Source organism: Ochlerotatus camptorhynchus, unplaced genomic scaffold, assembly GCF_037179485.1.
Source record: "Ochlerotatus camptorhynchus isolate MF236.1 unplaced genomic scaffold, CSIRO-AGI_Acam_v1.1 ptg000323l, whole genome shotgun sequence".
In the NCBI taxonomy this organism is placed as follows: domain Eukaryota; kingdom Metazoa; phylum Arthropoda; class Insecta; order Diptera; family Culicidae; genus Ochlerotatus; species Ochlerotatus camptorhynchus.
In genome coordinates this window covers 1,055,463-1,079,043 of record NW_027040811.1, presented here as the reverse complement: position 1 = coordinate 1,079,043, position 23,581 = coordinate 1,055,463, and the positions used below count along the sequence as shown (strand labels likewise).

General features: G+C 43.0%; 2 protein-coding genes across 2 annotated transcripts; one reads left to right on the top strand and one right to left on the bottom strand.

Moving 5' to 3' along the window:
* Positions 1-38: 38 nt before the first annotated feature.
* On the bottom strand, positions 39-19,666 carry sav (salvador). The gene is made up of 5 exons (XM_065229791.1): positions 18,686-19,666; positions 12,335-13,670; positions 12,079-12,269; positions 11,886-12,018; positions 39-1,051 (listed from the first exon to the last, which is right to left on the bottom strand). The coding sequence occupies exons 1-5, from the start codon at positions 18,771-18,773 to the stop codon at positions 979-981; spliced, it is 1,821 nt and encodes a 606-aa protein (XP_065085863.1). The 5' UTR covers positions 18,774-19,666; the 3' UTR covers positions 39-978.
* Positions 19,667-19,977: 311 nt separating this feature from the next.
* Positions 19,978-20,993, top strand: LOC135707950 (uncharacterized). The gene is made up of 4 exons (XM_065229869.1): positions 19,978-20,082; positions 20,152-20,182; positions 20,247-20,560; positions 20,628-20,993. Exons 1-4 carry the CDS (start codon positions 20,080-20,082, stop codon positions 20,727-20,729), a joined length of 450 nt encoding a protein of 149 aa, XP_065085941.1. The 5' UTR covers positions 19,978-20,079; the 3' UTR covers positions 20,730-20,993.
* The last annotated feature ends 2,588 nt before the right edge of the window (positions 20,994-23,581 follow it).

Below are 23,581 nucleotides of genomic sequence, written 5' to 3'. Positions count from 1 at the left end.
AAATGGAAGGCACTGTTTTGCTGTCTAATGCATCGATTACATTTTCTATGATATGAATTTGATGAAGCATTGCTCTCTTAACAATCAAGAAACAAAAGCGAATGATGATGATAGTGCGGGATCGCCATTTAAATGTGTATGGAGTTATTATCGAAGGAACTGTCTGTATATCACAATTTTCCGATCGTGAAAAATGTTACTTTTCCTTTCATAGCTCAACGGTGAAGTATCTCCTAAAATAGGTAAATATAAACTACTAAATAAGCACGGTAGTGTTTCTAATAGAACGAGTAATAAACAGAGTAATCTCATCAACGCGTGTACCCTTCCCCGTTTTTGCATGTGTACGGGACTTGAGAATTTTAGTAAACTATGTACTTTTTATCAGCGAAATGAAGAAGATTGCTTAAACACAAAGTCGACCGTCTCGTGAAGCGTATGTTGGTGCGGGTCGCGGGATATTCCCCCCTATTCTGCGAGTCACGCGACTCTCTCTCTCTCATCGGTGAGGTGACAATTGTCACATCGTGTGAGTATAGTCACTATATTCATAATCTGGCGGATAGAATCTCGGGAACCAATTGAGCTGTCAAATAGCGGAACCAATTGAGCAAATCACGACCAACAACAGAAAAGAGTTACGACTAACATCATCTTTGGGTTGAGGAAAGTTTCCCCTATCCGATAATGCCGCGTTCTATTGGCGACGAAAGATTAATCAACGTTTTGTTTATAAAAGTTGATAGTACCTTTTCGATTGTTGGTCTAAAATATATTGAATTGGTTCCGATTTTTGATAGATCGAAATTCTATCCGCCAGACTATGAATATAGCGACTACACGTGTAAGGTGACTCTCCATTTGATTTACACAGAGAGTCACCATACATAAGGTGACAGAGAGTCACGTGACTCGCAGAATAAGGAGGACTGTTGATTTTCCGGCCGGCGAACGATGGTGGAAAAAGTGGAACCACTTTTAAGCGTTTGAATCGTTGTTGGTGAGATAGGCTAAGCGCTTCTTCTCCTCCATCATCGAGCGGATCGCTATCCTGGAAGGGAAATTGTGAAAATATTATTTAACTGAAAATCATGGTGGAAGTTCATCGCCTTCCGTAGCATTTAGGTCGTTTTTTTTTTGTTCAGGGTGAATCGATCACCAAAATTTGGGTAGTTTATTCTTAGCGTGTACCTAATGTTCAGCGTTTCCAGAAAAAAAGGTCATGGCGAATGAGAACGACTCAAATTTGAGTTTAGTTCACTCATAATCGCCAAAAGTGCAGGAACTCAGCGATGAGTAAAATTTGTCTCATGGTTTCCTGTGGAAAACCTAAAAAATCTGCCGGAAAATGAGGAAATTGACGAAATGTTTATTCAGTCTCGGAGTAGTAGTACCAATAGCTGAGTGAATCCAATCTTTACTTTTCTCAAATTCGGGAATTTTTCCCTGGAAAATCCTGGAAAATGCTGGGAAAACATGAGGCAAATTAACGGCGATTATGAGTGAACTAAACTCAAATTTGAGTCGTTCTCATTCGCCGTGTAAATAAAAATAAATAAGAGAATTTCGTATGTATTCTTGTTGTTGTTGTTCCGTTGAACCAACAATCAATACGAAACTAACGATTTTAAATTGTCTCACCACTTTAGTAGCCTATTGGTCCCAAGCAAACGATTAACGTACCCTATTCTAGTTGGAATTCTATTATGGTGGTAAGCTCCAACCGGTATTATCCTCGGATTAAATCCCGATCAAGGATGTCCGGCTGGTTTGATGTCGACATCAGAGTTAATCAATATAACTCTGAGCAAACATTTTTCAGATCATACAAACAGGGACGGTATTAAAAGTTAATCCGAGTTGGAGCTTACCGCCATTAAAGGGTGATACGGTCAAAATTTGGTCAAGGGAAAACGCGTGTAAATCGGTGAAATCGTTTATTTAAAAAATCAAATTAAATTTCTTTTTCAAGTTCAATTAGTATAAAATTCAGGAAAAATATTCAGTTAGGCTTCCGCTTTTCCAAATCCGAATTGCCGGGCCTTACGCTTGACCCCTGCCATCAGAAAGCCAGTTTGCCTTGAACTGCTGCTCGCCCTTAGCAGTTTTTTTGGTCTTCTTTAGGTTCCGCTTGACAATAGCCCAGTATTTCTCAATTGGGCGGAGCTCTGGCGTGTTGGGATGGTTCTTGTCCTTGGGAACCACCTGCACGTTGTTGGCGGCGTACCACTCCATGGCCTTTTTACCGTAATGGCAAGATGCCAAATCCGGCCAAAACAGTACGGAACAACCGTGTTTCTTCAGGAAAGGCAGCAGACGTTTATTCAAACACTCTTTCACGTAAATTTCTTGGTTGACAGTCCCGGAAGCTATGAAAATGCTGCTCTTCAAGCCACAGGTACAGATGGCTTGCCAAACCAGATATTTCTTTGCGAACTTTGACAGTTTCATGTGCTTGAAAACATCTGCTACCTTTCCCCTTCCTTTTGCCGTATAAAACTCCTGTCCCGGAAGCTGCTTGTAGTCGGCTTTGACGTAGGTTTCGTCGTCCATTACCACGCAGTCAAACTTCGTCAGCATCGTCGTGTACAGCCTCCGGGATCGCGCTTTGGCCGTCGTATTTTGTTTATCATCGCGATTTGAAGTCACTACCTTCTTGTAAGTCGACAGTCCGGCTCGTTTTTTGGCTCGATGCACGGTTGTAGACGATACACCCAGCTTATTTGCGGCATCTCGGAGAGAGAGGTTAGGGTTTCGCTTGAAACTACCGGCAACTCTCTTTGTCGTCTCAGCGGCTTCCGGTTTTCGATTTTCCCCCGATCCAGACTTCCTGGCTGTCGACAAACGTTCCCCAAACACTTTAATTACATTTGTAACGGTTGATTTAGCAACTTTTAGCGATTTTGCCAACTTTGCGTGCGAGTAGCTCGGATTTTCGCGATGCGCGAGCAAAATTTTGATACGCTGCTCTTCTTGCTTGGACGGCATTTTGACAACTGAAGAGTGAATTCCAAAATCAAAATAGGAGCAACATTCTACACACACACACCTTCAAAATGAGGGGTGTTCAGGTTTTTTAAATGCAAAATTGAAAGAAATACGTCAAGTTGATATTGACCAAATTTTGACCGTATCACCCTTCACTACACTATGTTTGTTTTGATTCGCTATGAAAGTTTGACAGATAACATCAGGGGTGTGTGGATTCATGCAGAACATGCAGGGGTGAGTGAAATAGCTTGGGACTTCTTGGGACCGTTATTCTTGTACTGTCTGAGCCAAAAATAATAATGATTTTCTTCGGGACCCAGTGGTCTTAGAGTTACCTCTATGGTTGAACTCTGGGGGGGGGGGACGTGCTGTCAAATCAGCCTACTGATCATTCTTGTATGAAACTGGTTCCAAACGTAAACAAACGCTGTAAGTTTCTTATGGCTTGTTTACGTTTGGAGCCAGTTATGCGAGGCATGCGAGGTAGGCGACGATTGTTCGTATTTGACAGCCACCTCCCCCCTTGGTTGAACTACAGTGAATCGATAGATGCCTATATTTTTGATGCTTTCAACAATCCATCTTCATTAAGACTGCAATGACTGTCATCTGCAAACAACTCGAGTGAAGCCAAGTTTCTCTGGTGCTAATTTGTCAGTTCCTATATCATTAAGCTTGGCACATAGATATAATTTTTTAGGTAACGTTATACACGGTAAGAAAAAAGTACCCAACGGAAAGTTCACTTTTACCTACTTTTGACTAGTTTGTCTCCTTTTCTCCTTCTAATGTTGTCAAAAACGGAGGAGCAAAACCACCCAACAAGGGTAGTAAAGTGTGGGAACCCAACGTTGAGTATAATCATATTTACCTACTGTTGGGTACAACTAACTTACTTTTGGTTAAAAAGCCAGTGGAAAATTCCATACGAATTGCACACAAGTAAATGAAATTTACTTTGACCCGCTTTACCTACTTTTGGGTTCCTGCACTATAGTGCCGAGATGAGTGAATAGAACTTAATTTTGGGTACTTTTTTCTAACCGTGTAGGAAAGCATGATTCACGCAAATTGTGCTCGTCAATTCGAAAACAACCCAAACTGGCGCGTTTTTTACGCCGCGGCAGCGGTAGCTAAATTCGCGTGGGTACCCACATCGGAGCGGCAGTTTTTTCGTACCGTCGTAGCGATCGTGAGCAATGGATTCGTCGTCGGATGAAGAAGAGGCGCTTTTGTGAGTTTCATTACAAGCAGTGAAAAATGCGTTGAAGTATTTTGGCAATTTGCTTCATTTTAGTGATATTTGTTTACAGTTTTGTTAGATATTACAGATTTCTCACCACTGGTGATCACGGTAGTTCATGAAATTTTAAAGAAAGTTTGTCTATCTTTAGAAAAAATGACAAAACTTAATTTCCCCTGGAATGCATATCATCAGAAAAAATTGCAGATATTCGGGAAATTTCATAAACAGAACACCAGGGAAAATCGCATAACTTCAGAGAAATTTGAAAAACTTCAGGACAATTCGTAGATCATCAAAAACATGGTAGAATTTCAAAGAGGTTCACAGAACTTAAGAAATGTTGATAGATCATCAGAGAAATTTGCAAAACATAAGGGAAGATCACAGAACTCGAGACAGAACTTCAGTTTTTCAGAAGATTGAAAAACATATCTCCCGAAGAGTTTGTGAAAGTTCAAGGAAGTTCATAGAATATCAAGGAATTCCATAGAACTTCAGGGAAATGTGAAGAACTTTATACCTGTGCCGTGCTGAGCTGTTAAATATTTCCGGAAGAATGATCATACACAGCAAAAAAAGTTGTTGAATATTACATCGAAACTGCTGCAACCAGGTCAATCCCTCGGTTGTGTAATATCACATTGTACGATGTACATCGATTTTGCGAACAAAATTACATCCATTGATGTAAAATTGTATCTGCTTTTTGCTATTACATCATTATTTCATACATCAGCTTGAATTACGTTGATCGATATTACATTTTTTTTTGCTGTGTACTGGAGTCTTGGGTGTTTGAGATAATTTCTGAGCATGCTGGTATCTTTTTAGAATTTTGAACTCTCGGACAGTCTATTGAGTTCGCTCTTAGTATTCTCCCGGTATTTCAGATGAATTATCTCAGGAATTTTTAGTTAGCTCGGCTAAATGCTTCTCCGGAACTCACATTTGAATTAATTTATCATACTTCTAAAAGATTCAATCGAATTATTCTCAAAACTGAGAACTAGAAATAGAATCGCTTTGGATTTTCTCCTTTCCTTGGAATTCAACATACAGTTTCTAAATTCTCCTTATAAATAAATGTAGTTCTACTGACATATTCCTTAGATTTAGCATAGCATATGCAATTGTACAAATTGTGGGTGATCAACTATCCTCACAAATACATTAGAGTTCTCCTCCGGAAGCTTATATGAATAGCAGTTTACCGATCTTTGTACAAGTTGAGCGAATTCCAAGTAGAACAAGGATTTTTGTAGAAGTTGTTGGAACTACATAGAAGCTCTGCTAGAATTTGGAGAATTTCGGAGGAATTCAGCGAGTTTTGTAGATGGGATTATCGTAGAAATTCCAATGATAGTTTGAGAACTTGATCAAATTTCAGGGAGCAGTAAATTAAATTTAGACAAGTTCAGACATGTTTGAAAAAAAAAAATAGTTTCGAACCAATTCAATTAAGGTTTCCGTTTTTGCCATTTTTTATCACCTGAAAATCACTTTTGCCAATTTTTCGTGTACTTAAAACTGGAAGGTTGAAATTGGTGGCCGTACTGTAAGTAAGAACAAGTTAATGAGAACTGAAAACCAAGCAACCCGCGATTTTGTTATGGGCCCAGGACCTAAGAGCAACCGCACTATAGTCGTTGCCATTTGCGGCACTATTTTACTTACGCACAGCGTTTCCATTTTGGCTTAATCACTCCTCTCCATACCGGTCGTTGCTATCAGAGTCATAATTTAAGTTACCGTTTTCCACACCGGCAAAACAAACTTTTGACGTTATTCAAAATAGCAACCGTCTGATACGTTGCTACCAGGTTGCTAAATTTATGAACTCACTACTTCCCAAGGTGGATTGCTATTTCCCCCACCTGAAAAGCAACCCCCGGTACGAAAGTAGCGTTATGGTAGAGGTTGGTAAATGTGCCTTATTTACTCATTGGTACGGTTGCTCTAACAGAAAAGGATATAAGTTTTCAATATGTCAACTGGAGGTGTTGAAACAGCAGAAGCGGAAGTCGAACTGAAGCAGGAAGCGTTCGAGTTACGACGGGTTCCGTAGCTATGCCGGCCATAGATATGTTAAAGGGCTGTGAAAACTATTCAACTTGAGCATTTGCAATGCGGATGATTCGCAATATGGAATGTTATAGTAGAGTCACGTCTTCACTTGAGTGCTCAGCAATGTTTACAATATTTTTGCTTCTAACACCATCAAGCTGCCTGTTGGCCCGGACCTTATATAAATGTCATTGATTCCCACTTGATTTACACGGCAATCACTTCCAATGACATTTATATAAGGTCCGAGCCAACAGGCAGCTTGCTGGTGTTAGAAGCAAAAATATTGTAAACATTGCTGAGCACTCAAGTGAAGACGTCACTCTATCATAACATTCCATACTGCGAACAGTGAGATTTACGTCACTGCTAACAGCTGTTTCGTGTAAAAAGAAAAAAACATTGCAATGAAATACTAACATCACTAAACGTTTGCACATTTCACTAACACCAATAAGCCTGTTGGCCCGGACCTTATATAAAGAACATTGAATCACTTCAACGTGAGTGACAAGTCTAGATAGAGCTAGAATTGACCACTTTGTCAAGCAGTTTTGGCGTGACTTTCTACCAGCGATTTCACAAAACTGGACCAACTTATTTCTATTTTTTTGTGAAACGCACAAATGTTGGCTACTTTTTTCGAGGTTCTAGAAGAAAAAATCTCAAAATAATGTTTCATTTCAAAGTTCAAGTGGTAGTAAACGTCATTTTATCTGCTCGAATGAAGTGGTTAATTAGGGGGCCTTCGTAAATAATGACTTCTCTCGTTGATTTCTAGGAATTCACGGCACGTCAACTCAAACCAACATATCCATCCTATATAAGAAATCTTCCTCTACTCGATAGTGATATCTTTTTGCCATGGAGAGGCATGACTTTCGAGAAATCATCGAGATAAGTCATTGTTTACAAAAGCTGTTGTGCCCTAATGCCAGCTCTATCTAGAAGTGATCACTTCACTTCGTTTTCACTCGTAATAAAGGATAAACTCAGCAACACAAAGGCTTTCGGTAAAATGGCATTCGGCCAAATTTTCCATACTAAATTTTTTTTCGCCCCTCCCTAGCTCGAAACCTGGCTACGTCACCAGCCACAAGCTTTCGACGATTGGTTTAAAGGTGGATGATTTGTGGTTAGTCGCGTCGCTCCTGATGGGATTGCCAGAATATTACAAGCCGATGATCATGGGAATTGTCATCGGATTTGGTCAAAGCCAAGATTTTGCAAGACGTCAAGCTAGAAAAAGGTCCCATTACATGCAGCGACAATGGAGTATTGTACTCGTGTGGCAAAGCTAAGGTCCTATATAAGAAGACGTAGTCAGAGAAGGCTGAGAAGACGTGTTTCAATTGTGGTAAGCTTGGCCATTTCGCTGCTAGATGTCTCGAAAAGATGAAGTAAAAGCCGAAAGAGCTCTGCAGCATTTTTGCAATGGGTGGTGTCAAGAGCAAGGCGTGGTATATTGACTCGGGAGCGTCGTGCCACATACATGGCACAACCACGACGTTGGTACGGCAAACAATGGTTCTATGAAGGCCGTGGCGAGAAGTACCGTCGTTCTGCCGAAGCTGGACGATTCCATTGATGTTCATGATGTTCTGAAGATCCCGGACTTAGCAACAAACCCACTGTCAGTACGATGTGCAAACGAGGCCATAAAGTTATTTCCTCGACAGACAAAAGCGAGGTGCTAGAGATGATGATGGTGAATTGATAATCCATGGAGTCGAAGAAGGCAAACTGTGTACTGTGTGGAAGAATCGGAACGGTCATTTCTTACCAACGACATCGAGTTGTGGCATCGACGATTGGGCCACTTGAACGAGGCTAGTTTGTAGCAGCTCAAGCAATCGTACGAGGATGTTGATTTTTCAAACAACCGGCTGGCATATGGCATATGGCAAGCACTGCGTGTTCAAAAGGCGAACAAGCTCGACTACCATTCCAGAGAAGTGAAACAAGAACATCAAAGGTTCTGGAGCTTGTACATTCCGACCTGTGTGGGCCGGTAGAGGTTCCGTCGTTGGGTGGCAATCGTTATTAAATATAAAATTTTCATCACGTTTGTGGACGAAGCAAGCAAGCGAGTTGTTGTCTATTTACTGCAAACAAAGAATCAAGCGTTTAAGGCGTTCAAATCGTTTCAAGCAAAGGCTGAGCGACAGACGGGTAAGAAAATCAAGATTCTTTTAACCGACAATGGAGGGGAACACGGCGGAAAGGATGAACCGCATATTGGTGAAGAAGGCTACTAAACGATGCACGATTAAGGAAGGAATTTTGGGCAGAAGCGGCAGCATACTTGCTCTCCTGCTATGTCCATCGGAGGGAAGACTCCTGAAGAAGTATGGATAGGGAGAAAGCCAAGCTTGAAGCATTTATGAGTTTTCGGCTCAAGCTTGCTGGTCCATGTTCCGACAATGAAGCGTAAAAAGTTCGATCCAAAGGCGTCTTCATTGGATATTGTGAAGATACCAAGGGATGATTTAGAGTGCAAACGATAAATGTCGTTAAACGAAAACACCATACGATGTTACGTATGACAGTTGGATCAGGTAGACAAGGTCTGATCGTATGAAAAATAAAGAGGAAAGGCATTCCAGTCTGAAACATCAAATGAAGCAGAGAAGTTTTTGATTTTGCTCCGTAAAGTCCCGGAGTGGAGAAATATAATAGGATACAAAAATAACCAGTCGGGATGTGACGATTTCGAAGATGCCTGCAACGAACCAGTTGAAGCAAGTCAACAAGGGTTGAGGCGCAGCGGTCGGGAGCGCGTATTCCCAGGCAAGTATGATGATTTTGTTAGTTACGGTTCCTTTTCTAGTGATGATTTTCTCACCCAGCCATCCGATTCATCAACGATCGATGTTTCCATGGAGGACGATCCACAATCCTACGACGAGGTCATGCGGCGACCTAATCGAAAGCTGTGGATACAAGCGATGAAGGAAGAAATCACATCGTTGGACGCAAGATACAGCGATACAAAGAGCGAGACTTGTGGTGAAGGGTTGCTCGCAGAAACCAGGAATCGACTATGAAGATGAATATTCTCCGGTAGTACGCTATTCAACAATTCGCTACCTCATGGCACTGGCAGTGAAGATCGATTTCGATCTGGACCAGATGGATGTGGTCACTGCGTTCCTGCAGGGTGAGCTGGGCGATGAAGAATTGGACATGATGCAGCCGGAAGGATTCGACAAGGTCAACGGCAGGGTGTGCAGACTCAAAAAAGCGCTGTATGTAACAGGAAACTGGATGCAATATTGCGAGAATTTGGACTGCAACGATCACATGTAGATCGGCTGAGGAGGCAGCACAGATGTCAAGAGTACCCTTCAAGAAAGCAGTTGGCTGTTTGTCATATGTAGCGCCAACTAGTCGACCAGATATTGCGTACGCTGTGAATGCTTTGAGCCAATTTTCTGCCAACTCTGGTAGACAACATTGGGAAGCAATCAAGCGTATCATTCGATACCTGAAGGGAACAGCGCAGAAAATGTTGCTGTATACTAAGTAAGGACGAAACTGGAAGACTTCAAGGGTATAGCGATGTCAATTGGGGAGGAGATCCTGATGACAGAAGATCGACAACGGATTACTTGTTCACCATGCAAGGGGTTGCTATATCCTGGAATGTGAAGAAGCAATCAACCGTAGCCCTTTCATCACGCGAGGCGGAATTTATGGCACTTTCGCGGGCCATTCAAGAGGCGATATGGTGGAAGAATCTGCGTTCCGAGCTAACAGAAGTTGAAGCAATGCCAATCTACTGCGATAATCAGTCGGCAATCAGCATCGCGAACAATGGTTCTTGACTCGAAGTTGACATTTGTAGATCATGTGAATACCACAATTCACAAAGCAAATAATATGTTGGGATTCATAAAAAGATTTAGTTATCATTTTAAAGACCCATATACCATCAAAACACTTTATATAGCTTACGTGAGATCAATTCTCGAATACTGCAGTGTGGTTTGGGCTCCATACCATGAAACTTATATAAATCGTATGGAATCAGTTCAAAAACAGTTTTTGTTATTTGCTCTTAGGAAACTAGGCTGGACCTCTTTTCCCCTTCCTTCTTATGAGTCCCGTTGCATGTTGATAAACATTGAAACACTTAAGAAACGAAGAGAAATTTCCATGATTTCCTTTGTCAATGATATTATCTCACAACGCGTAAATTCAGAAAAAATATTAGCAAGATTAAATTTTTACGTACCATCACGCATGTTAAGAACTCGAAATGTATTTCAACTGTCACCTCACAGAACGAATTATGGTAAAAATGGACCAATTAATAGAATGATGAGAGTGTATAATAATTATTGTGAGCATATAGATCTAACGATGTCTAAAGATACAGTAAGGAGAACACTAACTGCTAGGATTTCATCTCGTTAAGTTTAAAACAATTTTTATTTTTTTAGATATTTGTATATGCAGTCTACATTTGCTGACAATTTCAAATAAAACGTATGTTTTAAAATAGCATGTAAGGCAACAGCACTATTGTAAAACGGTCTACACTGATTGACGACAAATAAATAAAAAAAAATAAAATAAAATAAAATAAAATCCAAGAGCGAAGCATGTTAGTAGGTATTCACTAACATTTTGTAAACGAAGCATTGGACCAGCAAACAGTGTAGCTTGAATACATCTTAACAGCAAACCAACCTGCGGGTGGATTCACGAAACCAATGACCCTTTTGAAGCAAGCTAAGTTACGACAATTTTTAGGCATCGCGGATTGGGGCGGAGTGAAAACCCAACCCGCGATTTTGTAACGTTAGCAAGTATTTACAGAATAAACGTTCATTCCACTTTGTTCCTTCAAACCTGAAGCACCGTTTTTCCTTTGAATTCTGTAAGCAGAACTGCGCAGGAGGATCGACACATCCATTTGATCCTCAAATCCGCATTCTCATCCATATCAACGAAAAAAAGAATCAAAATTTCATCCCTTTCTACTTTGTATGCATCCCTCTCTACTGTCCTGAGTCCTGATCATTTGTTTATCCTTCTGTATATTCCGATCTATTCGAGCGCTGCCAAGTCTTTTTTTGAAATAAAATGCATCTGAATGAGTGTCGTTCCCCCTGGAACTCCTGTTCTACCAGCAAACATCCTCTATTGACTTTAACTAATCATGTTTTATTACTTCGTGCGTGAAGTTAACGATTTGCATGGTTGGAGATGCTAACGCTAAAAGTAATATTTATACGATAGATGAGGAGCTGAAAGTAGGTAGTTCCGTCATAGTACGGCAGTGTGAAAATTGTGCATAGAAAGTAGATAGCGAACAATAGGATTTCGTTTTGGGCTTTAAGTTTTATCATCGTTTTCAAAATTCTGAGAAAACGAGAGGTTCTCAGACTAGGAAAATAATTTACGATTAGGTAAGAGCCAAGAATAATCTTTAATATTCCGGAAATTCAGTAAATTATCAAGGTTCTGAGAATTGGGATCCTATCCAATCATGCCTAATATCTTTGAGACCTTTCACCTACCTAGGATCTAATTGACGAGTATGACACAGATTTCCGAAATATAAATAAAAACTCACCTCAACGTTTCGTACTTCACCACAATCATGTGACACTCCTGTCGGAACAGCTTGGTCAGCATACCGGCTATGCTTTCCAGCTGCTGCAACTGGAACATGTCCCACTTCAGTTTGTGATCGTTCTCGGGAGAGGCTGAAATTGTCATAACATATATTCCCCAATCACGGAAACTCTTGACTCAATCCCACTTACACTTGGCGTAAAACTCCAACCACTCGGGAACGGCCTCCAGGAGGTACGGGTTCGCCGGCACCAGGGCACTGTGTGGCGTGTAGTGCGTATGGGTGGCTATCAGTGGTCGCGGGATCTCGACCGGCGTAGCGTGATGCAGATAGCACGACGTCAAATACGGATGGCTGTCCTGTGCCTGTCCGGTGATGCAACTGAAAAAGCCCCCCAAAGATCGATTAAAAAATCCATTTGGTACCGGAACGTGGAAGGTACTGACTTGTAGTAGAAAGTCCCATGCTGGGCGGACTCGTGCCGCTCCCAACCGGTCGGCAGCCCTTCCCGTTCCAGCGGGTGAGACCAATGGGTAGTCTTGGTGTTGTGGTCGATGTAGTACTTCCGACCTCGAAGCGTATAGTCGACGGACCAGCCCGGTGGCAGTGGGAGTTCCTCCTCCGTCGCCGAAGAGCTACTCTCCGGAGTCGGTTGCTGGTGCTGTTGTTGAACGGTGTTGGTGGAACCGTGGCGAGCGTTGTGTAGCAGAGCTTCTCCGTAGGTCATGCCATTGTTCTCCACATTCGAGTAGAGCGGTTGCTGGGGCTGAGGCTGTTGAGCCCGAGCGGCTAGATAGCTTATCGAGGAAGATACAGCGGCCACGTTGCTGGAGGTGTTGGTTAGATTCGAAAAGAGGGATTGATGCGAGGAATTGTTGCTGTAGCTCTGGTAGATGTTGGCAGAATTGGTATTGCTGTAGATAGGGGACTCGGAGCGGTTGATCTGCGTTGGGTTCTCGTAGATGTGGTAGTGGTCGTTTTTCGGAGGAGGGAGTTGTTGACGGGCTGAGAATTGCCGGGCGAAGGGAGATTGCGGTTCGTTGGCGAGGTTGACATTACTGGAAGCTGCTGCCATCGTGGGGCTGTTGTTCCGCAGAAGGTTACCGTAGTTTTCGAATCCGTTGCGGAGGTTGTTATTGTTGGAGCTGTGATGCAGTTGGTTATAGGGGTACTTCCGTTCGAAGTTGGAAATGTACTGCTGGCGCAGGTGTTGCTGCTGTTGGGCTTGCTGAAGCTGCTGCTGGATGCGATACTGGTGCGCTGCCTTGTCCGCTTCGCTTTGCTGCATCAGGATCTGGTCTATCGTTTCGATGTCCACGTAGTTGCCATGGCTGTTGCTGTTCTGGCGCTCGTTAGCAGCCGCCAGGTTCAGATTGGATGGCTTCATCGGCATGGCCATTGCCTGCTGCTGTTGTTGTTGGTGCAGTTGATTCTTGTTGTTGGCCATCATCAGGACGCTGATGGTTGGATTTAGGATGTTGGGTTGTTCGCTCTGCAGCGATAGGTTCACAAACTTCTGAGCCAGGTTCGGGATCTTGTTGCTGGGGGTGTATTTGCCCTCGTGGCCGAGGCCACCCATCGAGGCGGTCACCTTGATGTTGCCGAACTTTTGCTGCACACTGTTGACGTTGTTGTTATTGTTGTTCGGCATCAGCGGGCCCGGTACGTAGATGTTGTTGTTGTTCGGGCCGACATTGTTCACACCGAAGATCTGCTGCGAGCTCCGGCGGCCTTTGGTGAGCTTGTTCTTGCCCTGGGATTCACCCGTCAGGACGTTGATTACTGGAAGTGAGGAAAAGGATGTTTGGTTTTAGTTCGTACAAATATGGATATATGTAGGGTAATTTGCCAGCTAAGCACGCGCTTTTTGTTATCAGTACAGAAGACATCTTTGAGCAGAAAAACGTACCACTTTTTGATTCACCAATTTGTTTGCACTTCCCTTCTGCTCTGCGTGTAATGCCAAGAAGGTCAACAGGTTCTACGAAAGGAATTGAACCTGAACGCTATCGAGCAGATGGGAGAATGACTCAGTTTTGACTAGTCGAGCTGTACTACGGACATGTTACGTTGGACGATTTTTCTCAATGACAGACTCAATGAGTGTTACATTGGACGTTTTGTTCTACGTGATACTAGATGGAGAAGCTCACCGGACAAGCCGATACAACACTTCTGGCTTCGCACGGTGACATATGGACTCAAGAACTCTGACAAGATGGCAGCGGAAGAATACAAAGGGAAGTATCCTGAAGCACCTGAACGGATCATGAAGAATACATACGTCGACGATTTTACATCGGGAGCAAAATCGTTTGATCAAGGAGATCAACGAGGTCATGGAGAGTGCTGGATTTACATTACGGAAATGGAGTTCCAATTCGGCGGCGGTTCTGAAGTCGCTACCTGAGGTCAGCATTACCGCAGTACAGATACAGTTTCCGGATGAACGCAATTCGGTGAAAGCCCTGGGAATTCATTGGATTCCTGAAATAGACGTCTTCACACTCAAGGTAAATCTGCAGATACAAAGCACCAGCTATTGTCGGATTCCGCCAGACTGTTCGATCCATTCGGGTGGTTTGCGCCGGTCATCGTTCGAGCTAAAATTCTATTTCAACATTGCTGGTTGTACTACCTAAACTGGCACGATCCGCTACCTCCTGTCGTTGAAGAAATGTGGGTCGATTTGAAAGGAAAACCGGCCCCACCTGGAGAAGATCAGGATTCCAAGATGGGCAGCGAATTACAACAACCACATCGAACAACATGGCTTTGCTGACGCTTCTGAGGAGGCCGGTAGACCGGTTCGCCTGGACGGATTCGACCATAGTCCTGCAGTGGCTGTCAGGACATCCGCTTAAATGGAACACTTACGTGACTAATAGAATATCTTCGATACTTGAGATTCTTCCACGTAAGCATTGGGATCATGTTGCATCGACTGAAAATCCGTCGGATTGGCGGATATCTCCTACAGAACTAGTCGATCGTCCTCTGTGGTGGAAAGGACCGAAGTGGATGGCGGAGGATCCGGCAACCTGGAAACGAAGTGTCTTGTCCGAAGAACACGATAAAACTACACTGGAGGTACGGAAGCGATTCCAATTCCTAAACATTACTGTTAGCGTTCCAGCAACGACGTACGAAATCGAGAAGCTTCGGCGCAGCCTGCCGACAGTTGACGTGCGTGAAGCAGTTTATCTACAACCTGGGATCGAAGGCATTAACACACTACGAGAAACGTTCTGGTCCTATTCGTGATCGTCTTACGAGATTGCTGGTGGAAGAGATGCACCTACGGAACCGTCACGCGGGTTCCACACTCTTGACAGCCACAATCAATCAGACCTACTGGATCCAAGGCTGCCAACATGTCATCAAGCAAGTGATCCGGAATTGCGTCAAGTGCTGCCGACACAAAGCGAAGATGTCGCAGCAATTGATGGGAAGTCTACTAGCGGCGCGCGTAACAGCATGTCGACCGTTTAACCATGTTGGACTCGAGATTATGCCGGCCCGGTACGTTGCTCGAAGGGATATATCGTGGTCTTTGTATGCCTCTCGTGCAAGGCAGTTCACTTGGAAGTCGCAGGTGACCTGTCTACGGATACTTTCATGGCAGCATTCAAGCGAATGATTGCTCGCCGAGGGTACTACTAATCTGGTCGGACAACGGAACAAACCTGGTTGGTGCCGACCGATACTTGAAGGAAATCTACGAAGTATCTGAAGCTCACAGCAAGAACACCGAACCGTTCTTCAGTTCTTCAGAGTTGGGTCTAAGTAAATCCAACCTCTGGGGGCCTCCCTTAGCTCAGTCAGTAAAGGCGCAGCTACAAGGCAAGACCATGTTGGATATGGCTGGGTTCGATTCCCTGTCCGGTCTAGGAATTTTTCGGGTGGAAAATTTCTCTACTTCTTGAGACATAGAGTATGATTGTACCTGCCGTCTCTGGGTAGACGCTGAATCTAAGTAGATGGATTCGAGAAAATCCAAACTATGAGTGGACATAGCACCAAGTTTTAGCTGTGCGTCGCTGTGGACACAGTTGGTCCGTGAAGGAAGTACGTGGACAGGGCGGGCAATAATTAACATGCCGAGACTTAACGAACAAAAGAATGTTTTATTAAAGGAAACTTGAATTGCTCACATCGAGCTCTTGAATTGGAATGACAGCGAAAAATAACAGGAGTTACCAGGTCAGGTAATCCAACGACTACTTTGATTTAACCCCCTCTCGCTTGGATACTCCCAGCATCGTCCGAAGTTCCTCAAATCGTCCGACGTCCAACGATTTAGTGAAGAAGTCAGCCAACTGGTTGTTGCTGGCAATCGGCTCCACCAATAGCTTACCAGCAGCGACATGATCACGAAGAAAATGGTGTTTAATGTCGATGTGTATGGATCTCTTACTCTCGAAGTTCTTGGTCATACCAATGCATCCACGGTTGTCCTCGTATATGGTAATTGGTTCAATGTTCAACTCACCGAGATCGCCTAGAACACCGACTAGCCATATTGCTTCCGATGCTGCAGCACTCAACGCTACATATTCAGCTTCGCTTGAAGAAGTTGCAACTGTTGTTTGCTTCTTGCTTGACCACGCAACAGTACATCCGAAAACACGGAAACAAATCCGCTTACTGATTTCCGGTCGTCAACATCAAGCAACACTCCATCGATCCTTTTAAGTGTCGTACAACCCGTTTCAGAGCTGTCCAATGTTGTTGTCCAGGTTGAAGTTGGAATCTCCCCAGATATCCGATAGGAAAGCAAATGTCCGGCCTTGTGGACATCATCACGTACATCAGGCTTCACAATAATTCACGGTACGGTTCTAGAACACCTTCGGCCACTTGACGATTCAATTTCATTCCCTTCTCCATTGGCGTCCTTGTTGCATTGCACTCCGCCATGCCGAACTTCTGCAAGATCTTTTCCAGGCTGGTTTCTTGAGACAGCATCATTCTACCATTTTGTCGATCGTACCGTATTTTCATCCCAAGAAAGTGAGTCAACTCTCCACAATCGGTCATTTCAAACATCGGCGACAGTTGGCGTTTCAGCTTCATTATGGTGGTCAGCTGCATACCTGCTATCAGGAGATCATCGACATACAGCACGATGAAAACAACGTCTTTCCTGAAGGAAGTACGTGGACAGGACGGGGCAATAATGAACAGGCCGAGACTTAACGAACAAAAGAATGTTTTATTAAAGCAAACTTGAATTGCTCACATCGAGCTCTTGAATTGGAATGACAGTGAAAAATAACAGGAGTGACCGGGTCAGGTAATCCAACGACTACTTTGATTTCAGTCCGTCTCTGAGTGGACGGTGTACCAAGTTTTATCTGGGTTAATCCAACCTTTGAGTGGATTGGTTTGTCTAAGCGGACGGTGGACCTAGTTGGGTCTCAGTAATTCCAACTTCTGAGTGGGTTGGTGGGCCTTTGAGTGGACACTGAAGCAAGTTGGGATCGGAAAAATTCAACCTAGGAGAGTGTTGGTGTGTCTCTAAATGGAAAGTGGACCTAGTTGGGTCTGACTAATTCCAAATATCTGGGTGGGTTGGTTGGTGCACTGAGTTCGGTCTGAATATCTGAATGAGTAGGTGTATCTCTGAGTGGACGATGGACTAAGTTGGGTTCTGAGTGGGTTGTTGAATATTATTGAAAGTTTATGAGCAATTTGTATTATGGATTTAAAAACAAAAGTTCGGGAGGAAGATTTGTCACAATTTAGGATTTAGGACTGAAAGGTACGTAATATGTGTACACTATCATGATTGCTGAACATAATTTTGACGGGCTCAGTAGTTTAGTGGTTACCGTTTCTACTTACTGACCAGAATTTCGGGAGTTCAATCCCAGGCCCGTTCCCTTCCTTGCAATATTTCACTATGCCTTATTGTATCCCCAAATCTGCCAGCAACGTTTACCGAACGTATCCAATAGCTTTTTACTCTGTCCACTAACAAACCTTCAAACTCCTGTGACACTTATGTGAGGTCGTAGAGTTCTCTGCATGTCTATTAAGTAAATGTTCAACTAACAATCCTTCCAATCCCCAGCAGATAATGTTCCATTATCCTTCCAAGAAGACGAATTTACTAGATTTTACTGACTTGCAACGAAGCAAGACAAACATTTTCGTTGGACGGCCGGAAAAATATAGAACTGATGACCTAAATTCAACAGCGAGTTCGACATACCACATAGTACACCTTATGTTCTAAAACGAAGCAAACCAAAAATTAATCAAGATCAAGTTGATGGATAATACCAAATTTACAAGTCTGGCACAGCATGATTCGGACTTGAAGTTAACATCAAAACTCAACATTTGTATTGTTTCTTAGGGTTTCCATAAGTCGGAATACTGCTACTCGGAGACCTAATCTTGGAACTCAAAATGTAGATCCAAACGATTACTCGAAATCATCCGTTTTCTTCACTACACTCTACCAACAGTTGGTATTTGCTTTCACTCAGCTGCAATTTTCAACGGTAGTTCTCATGGTTTCTAGGACCTTTAATCAATTTGGGCTTTCCATGGTACATTTTGCAATGACACTATTGAGTTTTGCCTTGATCTGTGAGTCATTCGATCATCAAAATTTCCACATCTATAATGCATGTATCTCAATCTGCTTTGTTCAAAATCGTTTGCTTGACCAAGCGCCCTATTTTGTGGTTTTGGATTAGACCTTTGTATTGAAATTTTGGTATCTTGACTGCTCACTTTTCAACGAAAAAGTTCATATATCGGTTAGCGAACTATTGAATACTCACTTGGTATTTCCGGTGGCGTGTCGCGTTTGACGTACTTTCCAACCACTCCGTCCTTGATGGATTTATCCTTGCTCTTGCGGGAAAGCATTTTGCACAATCTTCGACGAAACGAGAAAGCTCACAGAGGTCGAAGTTGTTACAAAAAAAAAAGTGTACGAGCTCAAGCTCGTCGCTGTTGTCGTACCAAACCGCAATAACAACAACAACAACAACCAAACTAAAGTATGATTAACTAGCACTGTGTGTGCCTGCCCGTCGTCGTCTTCTTGGTCGTGATGATCGAAATGATGCTTCTTTGGGCCCCTTTACTCGAACTCAAAATAATACAACAACAAAAACGAAACGTTCGAGCGAGTGTACTCTTATTTTCTCGATTGTGTGTGAAGTAGCTATGGGAGGTTCTTCTTCCTTGGCCGTGGCCCTCGATCGTTTATTATTTTTCGGCGAGATGCTGCTGCTGCTGCCTGCTCTCGCTACTCACTGATGCTCTGACGGACGACGATGATGCTCCCCCAATTCTTCTTCTCCTGGCGTACTTTTCGGTTTTCTTCTTGTGTTTTGCCCTCCCCGAATATGTATGTTCTTTTGTTTTCACTGCTTCTCTTCTTCCCGCACGGGGCAGCTGCTGCAGCAATAGTAGTTCGCAGCATTCGGAGCATCGCATTCCATCTTCTTCTGTTGGTGCTGCTGCTGCTGCTACTCTTCTTGATGATTCCTCCTTCTCCTGCTCCACGAAAGTTGAGGGTTCTAAGACCGAGTTGCACAATCTTTTTCTTCTTCTCTTTTGGTGGCCCTCTTTCACTTTTCAACTTTCCAAAAGTCGGAGCTCAGGGGGTGGTTCCAACGTCAGTCTGGAATGCACCGATTTATGCTTACTAGAAATTGTTTCCTTTTCTTTCCTCTCGGGGCAGGAGAACGCACTGCACTCGAATCACCACACGAAATTAATGAAGAGACAAGAATTAGCCCAACAAATTTTGCTTTGCTCAGTGCGCGAGGCCAACCAAAATACACATACGCGATCGACGACGACAGATTTTGACGTTTCACTTTGTTTTGGTCGTTCTTTGCGGTCGAATGTCGATCAAAATGCAACGCTGCGTGGTTGAAGGTTGTGCGTGACTCGCTCGTTTTGGGTGTATGTGCACAGTACTGATCTGCCTGTGGTGTGAAAGAAAGTCGATCGAATTTCAGTTCAGTGGACGTGTGTGCCTTTATGTTTACTGTGTGAGGTGGGTTGGTTGGTGGGTGTTGAAAATTTCAATACAAAGGGGATCAACGTCGTCGTCGTCGTCGTCGCTCGGGTGCAGTGAAGCAACAAGTGTTTCGCATCGCGAATTTGTGGGTAATTTTTAGTTGTTGAGTTTCTTTCAGGTTCATTCAGTTATTGCAAAATGGTACGTATTTATTCGCTTTTGCCAAATTTCAAATGAGATAGGATGTTAACGAATTATTCCCCATGACAGGCCCGTTACTTCAAGGAACAAGACATCGATGGTACGTGTCCACTTTCTAACGCAATTGGAATGCATAAATTTATATCTTCTATTCGAATTTCCAGAGTTCCGTGAGTGTTTCTATCTGTTCGCCCGCAGTGGCCACATTACCACCCTGGACGAGCTGACCGTGATTATGCGCTCGCTCGGTCTGTCTCCGACGATCCAGGAGCTGACTTCGTATTTGAAAAAGAAAAATGGCCGCATGAGTTTCGCCGACTTTCTCGAGGTAATCCACCAGCACTCCCGGGTGGAAAATCTTCCGGAAGAGGTCATTGAGGCATTCAAGGCGGGTGATAAAAACGGCCGCGGTACGATTCCGGCTCGGCAGCTGCGCCATCTGCTGCAGAACTGGGGCGAAGGGTTGTCATTCCGAGAGGTATTCGAGTCGCCCCGTTATCTTATCTCCCTTGTTTTGCGTTGTTGATTGACTTATTTTTTTTCAGGTGGATAACATCTTCCGGGAAGCGAACGTTTCTAGCAACGGGCAAGTCCGTTATGCAGATTTCGTACGGGTAGCTTGCGCCCCTGTTCCAGACTATTACTAGGTTGTTTGTTGAACAACGCACGGTTAACGCACATTCCACGATTTTTATTCGTCCGTACTTAATTTTACATCAACTATTCCATTCGCAAAGCGATGAAAACAATCGTCCTGAAGTCCGTTGCGAACGGATCAAAGTTGGCTTTGGATTGCAGTGCCTTCTTTAGAAGTATCGCCGAAACGTCGATTCGTAGTCGGGTGTATTTATTGTCTTATTTAAAGAAAGGTATTTTCCATTTATTCACGCAGACACGCAGTATTCGATTGCTTTTGCTGATTAGAATTGCATTTTATGTTCCACAACGATTAAAGCTTATTCGAATAAATATAATCAGTCACCGTTAAGTTTGGAAAGAAAAAATCCCAAAATAGGATTACGTAAGGCGTTGCCATTATGTTTTGCCACTCGCTTTGATACCAAGATTCTAACTTCGTATCGTAGTGAAAACAAATGAATGATAACAATTCTTTGCTGCCAAAATTGTCTAAAAAACAAGATTCGTAAATTTGTTTTGAGATGTTTGTGGAGAATCTAGACTCGAGTGATGACGAACTCAACGAATAAGGTTACGCTAAACAAGATTACGATTATTAGAGATAATTAGAGTGTAACCTTCAATGTGTTATGTCTGTTTGTCTGTGAGATAATTTCAAGAAAGATAATTGCGCGTACAGGTCCTGTTGGTCTGTGCACAGTCCCCATGGGAGATGGATTGTATACACACACAGATAATTCAGTGCCAACATTTCAAAGGGGCGTAATTACTTTTGTAAACAATGACTAGCCGTCAATCTTACCTTCCCAAAATTACAATGCTAGTTGCTAGAGGAAACATGCCTCTACCTGCTGGTGTCATTATTTTTCATGAGTGAGCTTTTATTCGCGAGGAATCGACGGCTAAAGCCATTGTTTACAAATACAATTACGTCCCTTTGAAATGTTGGCACTGAATTGAACAAACTTGTCAGCATGAGCATGAGCATGATTGACCGCCCACGGTTGCTACTCTGTTATTGCCAGACCAGCTGTAATTACACAGAGAACCAATAGACGATGCTTGGGACTAGCAATCATCCTCAATGTGTAAAAACTGGTGATCTCGAATTAGGCAATACCAGCGCCAGCCGCGCCTGAACGCAGGTCAAAAAAGGAATGGGTAGGAATGTGTTGACGTGGCTTTGATGGAAGCCGAGGAGTCCTCTGCACTTCCACGAGGAATCACAGGGATGTTGGGTTACTGGTTGGGTACTGAGACCGACAGCTTGATTGCCACAATGCGGCACGTTTGGCGCAACACTGGGCACAGATAAAGTACTAGGCACAGATTGAGATGTGCAGAGTTGAGTACCCCTTGGGTGCCGCTAAGTATTCGGCTTAATTTAGCAAGAATTTGAAATCACAGGTTTTGCAGCTGAGTTTTTAACGAAAGAGAAAGTCGATTAAGAGAATCGATCAATGCAGATAGGACCTTTTGAAATGTTTATCTAGATATGTCTTCTACTAATACTGAACTCTCCGGTCTGCAAATGCTCTGATTCGTATAAGTTTATCATAAAAATCCATTCATCTATAGCAACTCATGAAGTTTTTTTTAAGTCATCAAACTCCCTGCAGTTGTTCTGGAAATATTATGAACTTTAAGTCAACTGACCAAGGTCGGGAAGTCGTCAGAACACACTATGAGGGCGTAGAAAGTTTCCTGAGCATGACCCAGACGTATTAGATGGATTAGACCGATCTGGGTATTCTGGATTTGAATTTGACTTCGGAATCATCTGCATTTTCTTCTGCAGTCTTGGCAGTCTGCTACATGACCTTAAGTTGATCTGCTATTATTCTTTAAATCGTCTAAACTTGAAGTAACCTGGCCAAGAGCGGGAAAGCCATATACCTGTATTTTATAGAATTGTTTTTAACTCGGAAGTCATACATTTTCTTCGATAAAAGTCTGCTGAACATGTCCTTGACGTCACCTGAATCTGTCCAACAAGCTCTCAACATTCGCCCTGTAAGTCTCCTGAACTTGAAGTTAACTGAACAAGGTCTGGAAGTTTTCACTATGAAGGTCATTTACCAAATTCGATAATTGGATTTGACCTGGAAACCATCTGTATCCACCCTGGAAGTCTGCCGACCATGCCCTTGAAGTCATTAGGATCTGTCCAGCAAGCTCTCTGCGAATGCGTTGTAAACCTTACGCACTTGAGTTCAACTGAATAAGCTCACGAAGTCTTCAGCAGTGTTGGGAAAATATTAAAAAATCAAATCTCACCAACTGCCAAGATGACGCTTGATTTTTGTAGACAAAAATCAACAAGCAAACAACTGCGGTTGATTTTGCTAGCTGTGATATCGCAGCTCGGAATATCAAGCTAACAAAACTCACCAACTGCAAATCTCACCAAACTGTGTTGAGATTGAGTTTAATGATTTTTGCTTTACACCCGAATGCAACCGAAACTTCCATAACGGCTTGCAGCCACATCTATGACACAAACGTCATTCCCATATACTTTGCGTGAAGCCGAAAAATCGGATTTTTCGGCTTCACGCAAAGTATATGGGAATGACGTTTGTGTCATAGATGTGCTTGCAGCAGTCCCTTTGCGTCTGCCATCGGTGAAGATTAAAAAGAGATAGCAAACTATGCTTTCTCTCAGCTTGATGTTTGCACGTTCTGAATAGTCTCGCAATATCAAAGGAGCTTGTAAAATCAATATCAAGCATGATATTTTGTTCCAAAATCACGCGTGATATTGCGAGCCCATGAGAGCGGAAAAATATCAATTGATTTCTTATTTTGCCAACACTGGTCTTCTGAACACACAATGAAAATCATTTACCTTGCTATTCTT

Coding starts and splice junctions, on each gene's coding strand:
- sav (XM_065229791.1), bottom strand. CDS start 18,773: ATGCTTTCCCGCAAGAGCAAGGATAAATCCATCAAGGACGGAGTGGTT. Junction 12,270..12,334: donor CATGGGACTTTCTACTACAA/GTCAGTACCTTC, acceptor GGGCTTTTTCAG/TTGCATCACCGGACAGGCAC. Junction 1,052..11,885: donor GTGAAGTACGAAACGTTGAG/GTGAGTTTTTAT, acceptor TTTCCCTTCCAG/GATAGCGATCCGCTCGATGA.
- LOC135707950 (XM_065229869.1), top strand. Junction 20,183..20,246: donor CAAGGAACAAGACATCGATG/GTACGTGTCCAC, acceptor TCGAATTTCCAG/AGTTCCGTGAGTGTTTCTAT. Junction 20,561..20,627: donor AAGGGTTGTCATTCCGAGAG/GTATTCGAGTCG, acceptor ATTTTTTTTCAG/GTGGATAACATCTTCCGGGA.